At 34.6% G+C, this 14188-nt stretch overlaps 1 protein-coding gene across 5 annotated transcripts in view; it reads right to left on the reverse strand.

The window, feature by feature from the left end:
- PACRG (parkin coregulated) overlaps nucleotides 1-14188 on the reverse strand; it is a 247888-nt gene that overhangs the window by 178943 nt on the left and 54757 nt on the right. For all 5 annotated transcript variants that reach the window (XM_074580292.1, XM_074580293.1, XM_074580290.1 and 2 more), the window contains exon 3: nucleotides 7189-7323. In XM_074580292.1, coding sequence (XP_074436393.1) covers nucleotides 7189-7323 — 135 coding nt within the window. The remainder of the gene's footprint in view (nucleotides 1-7188; nucleotides 7324-14188) is intronic.

The following is a 14188-nucleotide window of genomic DNA, read 5'->3' on the forward strand; positions in this document are numbered from 1 at the left end:
GAAATTTCAAATGAGAAACGTACAATTCCAACAATTTCTGTGACTGTATATAACATGGAATGGAAACTGAAAGCACCCAGAGTTACTCAACAACTTTGAAAATGTTGCCTTAATTGAAGGACAGCAACTTAGTACCCTATTTTTGTCTGTAAACAAAAGAGGGTTAATCTTAGCTATCTCACATAAAATGCTAGAGTCAATATAAACAGGGACTTTTGAAAAAAAAACCCAACCATGTACCTATTGAATATAAATATAAAATTAACACATTATTAAATATAAATGGAATTAGGTACAAACTAACCTTTCTTAGATGTGAGAGAGATTTAAGTCTGCTGTTATCAAAAGGATGATCATAACTTCTATAATTTTGATAACTCAGGACATTGTAATTTATAACTGATCAGAAATGGATGCCCATGAGCATTATCAAGGACTAAAAACCTAATAGGTCAGTAACAAAATTTATAATATCACAGAGAGAAAAAGGGACAAGATAATGGATAATATTTATCTATGGTAATAAGGATTCCATTCTAATGCAGTCAATAGCAATTTTGTTGTTTTATTTGCTAGAAAAGATATTGCATTTATTGTGTAGCTCTTTTGTATGTTTTCATAGAGAGGGTAGTACACACACAATATTGCTTAAAAGATTTAAAGGAGTTTTCATTTAAATGAAAATCAGGTCATAGTCATTAAGATGTTGCTATTTTTTAGTATTACACATTTAAAAAAGAAAACTAGAACTGAATTGTGATTGCAATTTTTAACAATCTAAGAAAAAGTCACATGCACATCAGCAAAGACAGCACTTTGATAGTCATTAGTTGGGGACTAGTATCACAGTCACAAAGAATAATGAATAAATGAATAATGAATTTGTCTATACACAACTGTTTATGAACAGTATTTGCTTGTGCTTGCTTCAGTAAGCCTTAGTATACAGATTACTAACAATTTCTGATTTAAGATGATTGGTACATTTTTAGTTTAAAACTGAATAATTCTTTCTTGCTACCATGCCACTTCTCAAGTTTGCTGTATTACTGTCTCCACAGAAAACTGAGTTTTTTACTGTCCTTTAAAAAATAAAATTATTTTCCAAACTATTCCTTTACACTTAACCTGGTAAAATAATTGTTTGTTTGTTTTTCTCAGAGGCAGCATTTACAATTTGTTTCTCCAAGACTTTATTTCTTTACCTCCACTCATATTTTTAGTCTCTCTAAATTATTATTTATAATTTCTGGTTTAAGAAATTCTTGCTTTCGGCTGCCTTCTCTTGAACCCACACTGAGATTTTCTGTTATACCAATACCATTGGAGACAGGCTTAAAAAGTATCACTGAAATAATTTCAAAAAGGAGCCCTCTGGGCAAGATAAACAGAATTCTGTTTCAGAAGAAAACTCTGAACTATTTCTTAAAACATTAATGAAGACATTAAATAAAATAGAAACTAACACCACTCTGTGCTGTACCCACTGTGCCTAAGCATGATACATGGCCACTCCTCTTTGTATATAATCTTGCAAAAAGTTTTCATTCTGCATGACACTTGTGGGGGATTTACAAGTTTTCTTTAAGATGACAGTGTCCTCTCAACATCTTTTATTAAGAAGATATTAAGCATAGTTTAACAAAGAGTGGAAGCAGAAAAAAATAATATCCCTATATATGAAAATGAATCCAAAAGTATTATTTTTCATAGGCAGTTTGTCCTCTTTGCTTTCAGGTAACTGAGGCTGCAATTCCATGAGCAGCTAAACTAATCTGTTCATTGCTGTTGAAATAAAAAAAGTTTTGAGAACATTCAACTCTCTCCCATGTCTCCACTGTACTTCACTACCATTTCTCTCCCCTTCACCATGCTTTAGCACTCATGGCCCTTTTGTAATCAAAGTTCACAAACCTGTGAACATGTTGCTAATTGAGAAAAAACACATCCACCTTTTTTTCCCTGAGTTAGTGATATAAATTCACTCACAGAGAGCTCTGATAAGTATTAGTGCCAGTGCCATGTATTCCTTAGAAATAGTAGAAGAGGTGAACGAAAGTTGGAGCTTCCCCGTCTGATGGCAATAAGCTATGAAAACCCCTCAACTTCTACAATTACATCTCACCTCTATAAATTGCAAGACATTAGTATAATAATGGAGTTATTCTGTAAGGTAAATGAGCTCCCTCCAACTATTTTTAAATTGTTTTGGGATTTGAAGTTTGGAAAGCGTTACCTAAGTTTACTTAATACTACATAGGGAACAATATACAGTATTTATCCATGTGGTTTAATGTCATGACAATGCCAAAAAAATGGAAAAAACCTGAGAGATATTACTTGAGAGCTCTGCAATTAAATACTTGTCTCCCTTCCAGCTATATCAGTTCATATAAAAAAATAGATTTTCTTTTTCTTAAAATTTATCCCACAAACTAACACAAAAGATTGCACTTCCAGGAAAATAAAACAAACTTTAAAACACAGCTATTTTATGGAGAAAACCCCAAAACAAAGCCCAATACCAAAACCAAACCAAACCCCAAAGATTTTTCTTGGTGCTGGGTATAGGTACCAGCTTAATCACAGCAGCTCAGAATTTTATATAAACTAATATGCAACATGCTGATAAAACCAAATGAAGAATGAGAGATGCTAATACAAATTGCAGTTCTGTGTCATGTTCAAATTATTTGTAATCCCTATTACTGAAAGGAACCTTCTTTCCTTGTGCCTGCACAAGGAAAAAGTGTATGCAGAATTCAAATTCATGATGTTTAGGGCAGAACACTTTCTTTTACCACTGCATCTGGTTTCTACCACCAAGAAGTAATTTTGCTACCATAGCTTATACTAGCCCCTGAAAAAAAGAAGCTATGTAGGAAAGAGGGAATGAAGAGGAATTAAAATGATAAAAGTCACATCCCTAGTGAACACAGCTATCCTGGAAAAGAACATGAACCCTAAAAGATGGAAACCATGTTCATTTTGACATTTTGCTTGAGAAGTTTGTGTTTTTGAATTTGGTTTTGAAATTGCTAAAATTCTTTTGAAGAATAGAAGCTTTTTTTTCCCCTGCATAATAACTTTCATAATTAACCCCGATCCCTAAAAAAATAATTTTTCAAACATTTTGAAGACTTTCTGTATGATACAGAAAGACTGCATTTCAAACATATCTTAATAATTCAGAAATACTTTCTCAGTTTTATTAACTTCCTTAGTCAAAGGTTTAATTGCATTCTGACCTTTATTAATTCAGTAATGTATATTTAAAAATGGAAGTCCTTTTCTGACCTGGACTATGAGCTTTTATTATTCGTAGTTTGGTATGAGATTGTGCAAAAGAATATATTACTTCATTTTGAAATAAAATTGTGATATACATGGGCGAAAAGAGAACTGCAGGATCCCACATAAGTAGTCAAAGGGCTTATAAATATTTTAACACATTCTTTTTCTAAAAAGATAACTTTCTACTATTATCTAACTCTAAATTAATAACAATTTGTGTTCCAAAGTTTTACATTTGATACACATCAGAAACCCATTTTCAAACCACACCATTATTATTCATTCTCTGTTAGTGGACAGAAACAAATCCTTCAAATTTGGAAAGACCCTTGGACATTTGTTGAATAATTCAACCAAAGAAGTTGTTTATTTCTAGATCTCAAAAGCTATTGCTTTATCAAAAAAAAATGAGTATTATAAATTTGCAGCACTTTAAAGGCATTAATATCTATACAGTTCTATTTAATGACCACTGAATATTACATTGAGCGTATGCCATATCACAAAGAGTTCATTTACTGCTAGTAAATCGTCTGAAAGGGGATGAAAAGTCTTGAATTCATTTTATATGGATTCTTTCACTTTAATTGTAATCAAACCAGAAATTTGTGTAGTCAGTCACAAAGATTGTGGGTTTCTTTTCATAGACATAATCAGGGGTCATTTGTGCAGATTTTTTTGGCACATATTAACGCAATTCATGGATATTAAAACATTTCAGATTCTTCTGTTCTAGCTGAAAATTACTGTATTCCGTCCATAGAATTACTATAGAGTGAAGAAGTGTTTAAAAAAAAAATTGATGTCTGACAATTATGGTTATTTTGGATTTGTTTCAGTAAATATAAAAAGCTAACAAAAAAAAAAACAAAAAACAACTGCGTATTTTGCAGGAAAGAATGAAATCCTGTAGTATTTTCCTTTGTCAGAACAAATCATGTTTCTGAGACTCTCTTGCGTTTTCTCTCATGAACCACTTGGTAGACAAACTAACAAGAGTGAAACAAACCATGATATACGTGACATCTAAACAAAGCAAAAAAACCTCTCCTTTTGCAATAAAATATGGATACTGTGCAATTATAGTAGGATTAAAATATCACTGTTACCATTTATTTCTTCTTTTTATCCTTCTACTAGAATTATGATTCATGCAGATAAATATAGTTCAGCCAAGATTTTATAGAACATTGTGCCTAGACACATTTCATTATTTAAATATATTTTTAATTTTCATGAATTTAAGCAGTATTGAGTAAAAAATATTTCTTAAAAAACTGCTTATTTAAAGAGATTTACAAATAAATATGATGAACTGATGAAAATTAGCCATTAGATGTATGTTGGGTATTTTGACTGTTTGCATCTCCTTAAAACAAGTGATAAATACAGACCTTACTTTATCTGCACTTCTAAATATTAGCTAATGATGAACAACATTCTCACCCTTTTGCAGCAGTGGGCAGCCTCTAAGGCTTTAGAAGCTATCTAATGTAACGTTTGAACTAGAAAACTCCTATTTGCCTCTTCACCTACTTAAACTGCACAATAATCAATGATGGTTGCATGCCAAATTAAGCAACAGCTTCAAGTACTTCTACTACCTCAGTACTGTTTTCTTGAGTGTCTGCCACAGAACCAGTCTGGATTGATTTGTGACTAAATCAAGTGGCATGGAAATAAGGGAAATAAGGTTGGACCCTACTATGTGCTAATGTAAGAATGGAACAGTCCGTTACTATGCTGCCTTCTGGGATGCATGCTGTAAGTAGTGATAATTTGTTTTGAATGAAAGGATTAACAGCAATAGCAAAAGCAACTGTTGCATGACATCTCAGTTCTACATTGCACTAGCTGCATGCCAGCGTTTTACTCTGGTATGTGGACACTGGACACTAGGGAGACATTAGGTCTGTAGAATTGCAAATTGTGTTAAGAAAAAATACATGGTGGATCTTTGACTAGAGACTCTGCTATTGTGACTGTCTTAAGGTAGTATGCTTTCAACAATTCAAACTGTCAGCTACAGGGAGCAAATATTTTAGACATTCAGCTGTGCTTGGAAGGTTTGTAGATAGCAAGTTAGCAAGATGTCATAGAATAATAAAATATCTCAAGTTGGAAGGGACCCATAAGGATCAGCAAGTCCAGCTCTCTACTCCTCACAGTACTATCTAAAACTAAATCATATGACTAAGAGTGTCATCCAGATGATCCTTGAACTCTGACAGGTTTGACGCTTCGCTGGGGAGCCTGTTCCAGTGACTGACCACCCTCTCAGTGAAGAACCTTTTCCTAATGTCCTATGTGAACTTTCCTTGACACAGCTTCATTCCATTTCCTCATGTCCTTAGTCACCTAAGCAGCCACTAGCATCATCTAGTGGAGTGCTAGCCCTTATGATGGAGGTGTATGTGTCAAATAGCAATTAAAATGAGGTAAATTGTTTGTATCTCTCAGTCTGGTTTTAAGAAATTAGGAGTGATTGATAGTGCCTCAAAATAAAAACTAAATTCTGCAGATTTTTTGCAGTTGCTTGGAAATCATCTTTGGGTTTTCACTGGTGATGAAACATTAGAGTGCAGACTTATGTTGTAAGCCTGTGGGTTTTAGTCCAGAAAGGGTATTTCTAGGGTCATCTAAAGACCAGTTGCACTGGAATCTCATTCTGATCATGGGTAAATTCTTGCTGGATAGAGATTTCCTTTGCTGCAAGAACTATTAATTGTTCTTTGTCCTGATTCAGCACTGCTATGGGCAACAAAATAGCACAGATCTCTCTTCTATACTTCAATAAGCAAAAAAACTACCTTAAATTCTAGTTACTAACAAATTACATAGTACCACTTACCATGTTATAGGCCTAATACTGTTGGCTTCATTACGAATAGAATCAGTTATAAGACTGCAAAATCCCTCTTTTTTGTGTTGAATTAACATAGCTATATATTCAAAATTGGTATCATGTTCTTGATATGAACAATTTAAAACACTCTACAAATCTGACATATTTTGCTCATGCATATCATGTTCATTTCCTGTAACTATCACTGATTCCAGCAAAATCTTATTCTAGTCCAATAAATAACAGAAAACAATGAAGTAATTCATGATAACCGAAATAATTAAATGGCAGGAGCAGGTTGAAGATCAGCATTCATTTTTCAAATTAAATTTAAAAGTCTGTGGTAGTTACTTAGAAGATTGGCAAGTTTTACAAATAACATCACCAAGCCTTTTAGAGAGAAACACAGCCGCATTAGAATGGAGTCATTAGGCAATACATTTATTTTGAAGCCAATTAACCTTTTGTCAGAGAAATGTCGGAGCTGTAATGGTTTCAGCAGTGGAGGTCAGGCTCTAACAGGGGCACGTCTGACAGCGATTACGCTGTCTGACATATGCTGTAGACTGAGAGTACAGCTGTGGAATGAGAATCTGCCTTCCTTTGTATTCTGCTCTGCATTTTCAGGGAGCAGGCAATCTTGACCTATCCATTTAGGTAATTAAAGCTTCTATTTGGAAGCGTCCTGCAGGAAGGTGAAATTTGGGGGAGATAAATGGCTGCTGCTCACTGTATCCAGCCACTTCCATCATTTGATGGACTGCTTGAAACAGGCTGCATTGCCAGGTCCTCATAAAAATAGAGACGAATTGGGCAGGAAACAATTCTCTAAGGCAAAGCAACTCTGTCATTTTCCTTTTTACAGCATAAAATTTAATTGTTAGCCAAGGTAGACAGCTGACTCAGGGGCCTTTCTCTAATGGCTTCCCCACCATCTTCTATTTGCTAAGAAATTATTTCAGTTTATTTACTTATCAGCCAACTTTGTTTGACAAAGAGATGTCACTTCAATAAGCTCAGCGGGCTGTTATAGCTGTGTCATCACTTACCTTCCAGTTGATTTTGTTTCCTTTGGTATCATGCTCAAGGGCAATTGGGAAGTCTCCTCGCTCATAAAACTTGCGAAATGCTGTGGGCTTTGTCGGTCTTTCTTTAAATGCTCCTGCAAGTGGAGGCCCTCTTACCTTTAAAAAAAAAAAGAAATAAACCAAAAACCAAAGAAGACAAAAAAACCTTTTGTCAGTAGTAATATACTTTTAGAAAAAGCCTAATTTATATGTTTTTTTCTTTACATGCTAAACTTCACTTCTTTGAAAGCATATTTTGGCAATGATCTACAGGTTTTGTTAACTGCTTTTTTGTGTTACTACTTTCAGATTGTCCCATAAAAACTGCAGCTGTCTCCATTATCACAGCATTTTTAAGCAAGAATAAAACAACAAGAATGTATTCATGCTATGAAGTAGAAGTTCTTGGAAAATTAAGCATTTCTCCTTGAGAAATATTTTTCTGTTTGTTTCTTTATAGAAGTCATTTGACTTGGTTTCCATTGAATATAACTGTCCTCACTTTTCATTGTCCTTCTCTGGCCATTACCTAACCTTCTTCACCATATCCCTTCCTCAAATGCTATGGATAGGGTTTTCATATGACTTCCGGCCTTTCAGTATTGATGGCTGAAGCCCTGGAAGAAATGAAAGAAAGTCTTCTCTCAGACCTCTCCCCTCTGCCTGCGTTGCCTTAGAGGAAGAAATTTGATTCAGCTCTACTAAGTTTCTTATCTGAGTTATTGCTGGTCAGCAGATTGTGTAGCCTGAGTGCCTGAATGACAGTCCAATTCCAAAAAGTTCACGCTGGAACTTTTTTCTCAGCCAAACAGGAGTAACAGCAACTAACAATTGGCACTAAGATAATAGAAGTTCAAGTACTTATAAGAAATCTATTGTTTAAGATAATTAACAAAGCTAACCTCAAATGCTAGAAGAGACTAAGAGAGCTAAACTATTCTCAAATGTCCTTGACAACTGATTCTTCCTTGAGAAACTCTTGCCGTTTTCTTTGGTTTTATAGCCATACATATGGGATAAGAACTTCCTACAATTCTCTGCATATTTCTTCTTTCAAAAGTCCCTTTATTACTTGCTACCTTTTATAACATGGAAAGTGTCTTTTCCAAAAAAAGGTGAGAGCTTCAGCGATCATAAATCATACCCAGTACTTTGTATTGTTCTATTTGTCTCTATGTCTCCAGTGACCCTTATGTTAGTTTCTAGTAGTACATTCAGCTTTACAGTGAACAGAATGCGAACATGTAACATCCTGTGCTTCATTAGTGCTAACAACAGATCTAAATCTGACTTGGCACTTTTTTCCTCCAAAGTATTTTGACATCATTTTCCACTGTCTGAGGTAGAGGGGTGCACTAGTCATATGCCTACACTGTACTTTACTACAAATTGCTTAAACTAGGGTTACTAAACTCTGACCTATTGTTGCATATTGCTGTCACAGATAGACCATGTCTAGTGAAAATAGATTTGATATGCATAGCTGTAACTTTGCTTAGTAAATATATTTGCAACAGTTGAGAGTAATACTCCAAGAAAAGCATTTCTAACCAATATAAATAAATCTACACTTATTGTTCTGCAGAGGAACAATTTGTTCTGTGCCACTAGTATAAGTACTTTCATTTGTCTTTAATTTTTTTTTTGCATTTCAGGCAAGTCTATGAGTCACTGCTCATTTGAGGCCATTAGAAAAGCATCTATGTTCTTTTGTGTATTTTTCACACACAGGACCTTCACATATCCTTTAAAACATTATTTTCTGTAAAATATTAGGGGTCACTGTTCTATTAAATTTTAGCTTAAATTACTGATAAAGAATATATTATCTTGAGTACATGAGATACAATCTTAATTATTTCTTTCAGACTACCATCGTGCAATCCCAAACTGCATCTTACATGAAACCAAACATTTTCTTTTTCCCAACCCATGTTAGTAAACTCCCTATGAAGCTTTTTCTGCACTTTCACAAATTTTCTAGAAAATATATTTGTGTTAATTTGACTTCTTCCTATTCTTTAATCAGGATTAAAGAAACTAGAAGGACTAAAAGAATCTTGGTTATCAAATCCATTCCTCTATTATTCCTCTAATATTCCTCTATTATATATACAAGGTCTTTCAAAAATTGATTACAAATCTGTTTATTTGTGCCTTGCCTCTTGAAAGACTTTTGTAATTATCCTTACTTCAGTGGTTAGAAAACACGTCTTAAATAGTATGCCTACTCTGATCTGCCACTTCAAAAAAAGCTATGGTAGAATTAGAAAAGGTTCAGAGGAGGATAACAACTGAGGTTATGGAATGGCTTTCAGAAGAAAATAATAAAATCAAAAATTATAAAAAAGGAGGAATAAAATAAAGATCTATAAAATCATGACTTCATGGAGAGGATGAATAAGGACAGATTTTCCACTGTCTCCTTCAGTAAAAGAACAGGGCATCAAAAAAATTGAGTAACTGACAAGTTTGGAACACACAGAAGTAGTTATGTATTCATGCAGCAAGTAGCAGATTTATAGAACTCCTTGCCAAAAGTGTTCGGCATCCTAAAAGTTTCTGTACCTTCAAGCTGTGACTGGAAAAGTTGATGAAAGAGAAATCCATTCAGGTTTACTAAATCCACATTATCAGTCATCAGAAATACAATGAGTATTATACTTTTTCACACAAAATTGTCTGTCTGGTAGATCTCCTAGCATTACATTTAGTCTCTCTTGGCCACAGCACGCTGGCGTCTCACAGTTATCCTTTGATTAACTGCCACGGCAACTATCTTTTCCAGTTGATGAACTCTATGTTAATAACAGAATTTCCTGCCATTAGTTTTAAGTGCATTATCTTGTACTTTGTACTATTATATTTAATTCCATTTCTATTACACCAGTTCTCAAGGGGTTCCACTTCTATCTGTGTGACACCATGATCTTCATCAGTTTTAATAACAACTCCAAACATTATGTCAACTATAAATTTCATTATACAATCCTAATTTTTTTTTTGTCAAGGTCACTAATGAAAATATGAAATAAGGTTAGCCCTAAAACCACTTATTGAGAACTTCCATTAATAACTTTCATCTATTATTATCTCTCTCATTTCAACATCACATCATTATTGTCTCCATTTCAATATGAAGTTTCTTACCCATCTTATGCATCTCATAATTCTCATACTGTATAACTAGCAAAGTAGTGTGTATAGTTAGAGAATTAACTTGAAAATAGTTTATAGAGAGAACTGTTGTTTTTCCCTTTGTCTTGAAGATGTTTTTCTTGTCAGTTTAGTATGTAATAAGCATAGAGACCTTTTAAATTCCAGGAACAGCAACTGGCTCCAAAGCAATGAAACGATCTAGACAGGAATGAGCCTAAGATCTGCCTAGAACAAAGGAATATCGCCAATCAGGAAGAGAGTGGAACTGTCCCTGCATTGAAGAAATGGCACCATGAAAGATTGAAGAGTACTGTTGCTCTGCTTTAAGTTTATTACATGGAGGCAACTTGTTACTTTTGTTTGCAGCTGATAAAGGTAGATTACAAGGCATTTGCTAGAGTGGCTGCATTGAGCTAATGCTGTTTACCTTTTGCAAATAGTTTCCTTTCCTTCCTATCTTTATTACCAGGGGGACCATCACTATCATATTTGGTATTCTGAATACTGTTCTCTTATGCAGACCTCTCTTTGAGTCATTCTAGCCATGCATCTTCAACAGTCCACCTGAGGAAAAATATACAGGTACAATTTACTTTTTCACTTCTTATAATTCCTGATCTATTTTGTTTTATATATTTACTTTCCTATACTTAGATTTAAGTAGCACTTCTGGAGACTAGAATTCTTTTTGTTTTCTACTTGCAGACTATCACAATGCAGGAATGCCAGTCACAGATTCAGATTAATTGCTGTAAAAACGTAATAAAAAAGCAACAATTAGAACAGAGTATCCACAGTGAGAAGCTGCCTCAAAATCTTTAGGCCAGTCAAGTTCTTCAGGAAACAAGGTCAACTTTAGCTCTATTTTGCTTTTCATACAGAAGATAGGTTTCTCACAATATAAAATCGTTGAACGGTCTTTCCTAACAGCTGAATGAACTTTCTTAATAGCTCTTTTGCTCATGCAGATCTAGCATTTTTCCATGTACAACTCATTAGGACCCTCCTAGCTGCAATGTGACAGTTTCTGAAGACACATTTGGACCATAAATTCAGGGAAAAAACGTAGAAATCAGAGGGATAATACCTACTGATCCTGGTGACAGCTGAAAAAATGACTTACAAAGCTGCTTACATAAACTATGCTTTTCAAAATCTTACAGAAATGTTATGGCTTGAACCTTTAGGGTAAGACTAAGATGCTTCTACCAGCTCATGGACAGCTGGTCACAAAGGGAGTTCCAAGAGGTTGGTATTCTGTTTGCTGCAGTTCAACATCTTTATAAAGGATGTGGATGAGAGAACTGAATGCTTGCTTACCAAGTTTATGGATCATACCAAACTGGGAAGAGAGGTACTATACACCAGAAGGAATAGCCACCATGCAGATAGGCTTTCACAAACCAGAAAACAGGGCCAAAAAGGACTGCATAAATGTGATGTCTTGCACATGAGGTAGAATAATCCCAAGCAGCAGTACAAGCTGTGTGGGATCTGACTAGTTGAGGTGTAGCTTTGCTGAAAAGGACCTGAGGATTCTCACGGACAGCACTAAACTTGAGCAAGCAGTGCCTTTGTAGCAATGAGGGCAGGATGAACCCTGGGTTCCATCGGTAAGGGAATAGTCAGCAGATCAAGGAGTTCCACCCTACTTGACATTTGTTAGGACACACCTGGAATATTGTGTCCAATTCTGGTCCTCCCAGTTCATGACAAAAGCTGAAAAAAATGAACAGAGTCTAGCAAAGGACCACGAAGACCATTAGAGTTGATTCTGACAGAAAGTTCAAGAAACTGGATGTGTTCAGCCCAGATAAGAGAAGGCTCAGGGGAGGATCTAATCACAGTTTTACAGTCCCTAACAGATAGGGAAGATGGAGGTATTCTCTTCAGAAGGATGGACAGGACAAGAGGCATTAGGTGCAAACTTCTTCAAGGGACATTGTGTCTGGATACAAGAAAAGAATTCTTCACCATCAGAAAAAGTAAACACTGGAACAGGTTGCCCAGAGAAGTGGTGGAATCTCCCTGAAAATATTCAAGATTTGGCTTGCCAAGGACCTGAAAAAACAAATCTAAGACCCAGCTTTCAACAGAATGCTGGACCAGATGATCTCTAGAGGTCCCTCTCAGCTGAGTCTTCTCCGTGACTTTATGTTGCTAAGTAAAATATACCAAAAAAAGGTTTTGTCTTACATTTTATATTCTTACAATTACTGACTAAAAAGGTAGTATTCTGAAAGTATTCCATTTATTGGAAAAACTGTAACAAATACTATCTTATTCAACCTAACAAAGTTATTTCATTGCAACATAGCCAGAAAGATTAAGATTAGAGTTCCAGTTAATTAAAGGCTAATATTCATGATGGCAAAGTATATGAAGCAATAAACAGCTTCTGAGGTTCGTTAAATGCCAAAGAGAAGTTGAAGAGTTTGATAATTGCAAAACTAATCTATTGTAATTCTATGCCATTGAACTATGTGACAAGATAAAAGATACAACCCATTAAGCCAAAAAAAAGGAGAAAGACCATATTTCTTTCATTGACTCATGGGCATTTAAAACCATTGTATCAGATTGCATTCTTAGACTTTTCAGTGATGGCACATTAGGAAAATGACTAAGAAAAATTATTTGAAGTCAGATTTAAACAGCGATTAATTATTTGAAGACTGAATTTTCCAAATTTCCTAAGTGAGTGTCGAACTGTATGCATACTCAGGGACCTAAACACGTGCCTCATAGGACAATTGGTGATTTTTGTGAAAACTAACACTATTTTCATGAGCAGTTTAAGCCAAATATTGACAGTGACATGGAAATAAGTGGTCTCTCAGACCTCTTGGATGCCTGGATGCTACCACAATACACTGCCCTTCATTAATGACAAAAGCTTTCATGTAGGTATTCAGAGGATGGATCACGACAAAGGGGATGGTTTTGGTTTGGTTTTGGCATTGTTGGTTGTTCTTTTTTTTGTTATGCTGATTTGTGAAGTATTAGATCCTTAAGGTGTTTACTGCAAAGAGTAAACATTTAAGCTGGCACAAAGGAGACAGCAGCATGGAGTGGGACAGGAAGAAACAGGTGACATTATTCAAGGACAAGTGCTAAATTTATATTGAACATCAAGAATTAATTGAACATACAGTTTCTCATCTGCCTATGCAACCATAGGTTGTTTTATTCAAATCAGAAGTCAATAATTGCTCATTTGTTGTGTGGAAAATAAAAGATGTGATCACATATTAAGTTGTAGAGAATCAAGACATTAAAAGATGAATGTTTTTACTTTCTAAAAGTAGAATGGACGGAGATTCTACTGTTGTTATATAATGATTCATATATTTAAAAAAAACAACAAATCAAACCAGTGATATTGTAATCAAATTTAATGGTTAAAAACATGTCTATATTTGATTAACCCAGGTTAATGCATTTAGGTGACAATCGGGAAGAATGAGTAAACTTCCAGTTTTTTGTTTGCCAAATTCCTTACAGGAAGATTGGAATTTAACCAGATCTTTTTGTGTTTTTTTTTTTTTTTTTTCCTCACAAAAGTATTTAATTACATTTATTTTGAAGCTATAGGGATCAAAAGTTATATGACCACTTAACTGTTTTACCTAAAAAATGCAGTCTTCCTTGAACATATAGTACCACATTATTATCTTGAAGATAATAAATCCTATTTCTTTGTATTCAAATGGAAAAATGTATTTGTATAAAATTGCACTGTATCCACAGAATGGAGTCTACTAATGCATGCTGCTGCCTCTGGGCAGATATAAATATGATGGCATCAAGGAATTGTTGGTGT

This window comes from Larus michahellis, chromosome 3 (assembly GCF_964199755.1).
Source record: "Larus michahellis chromosome 3, bLarMic1.1, whole genome shotgun sequence".
Taxonomy (NCBI): Eukaryota; Metazoa; Chordata; class Aves; order Charadriiformes; family Laridae; genus Larus; species Larus michahellis.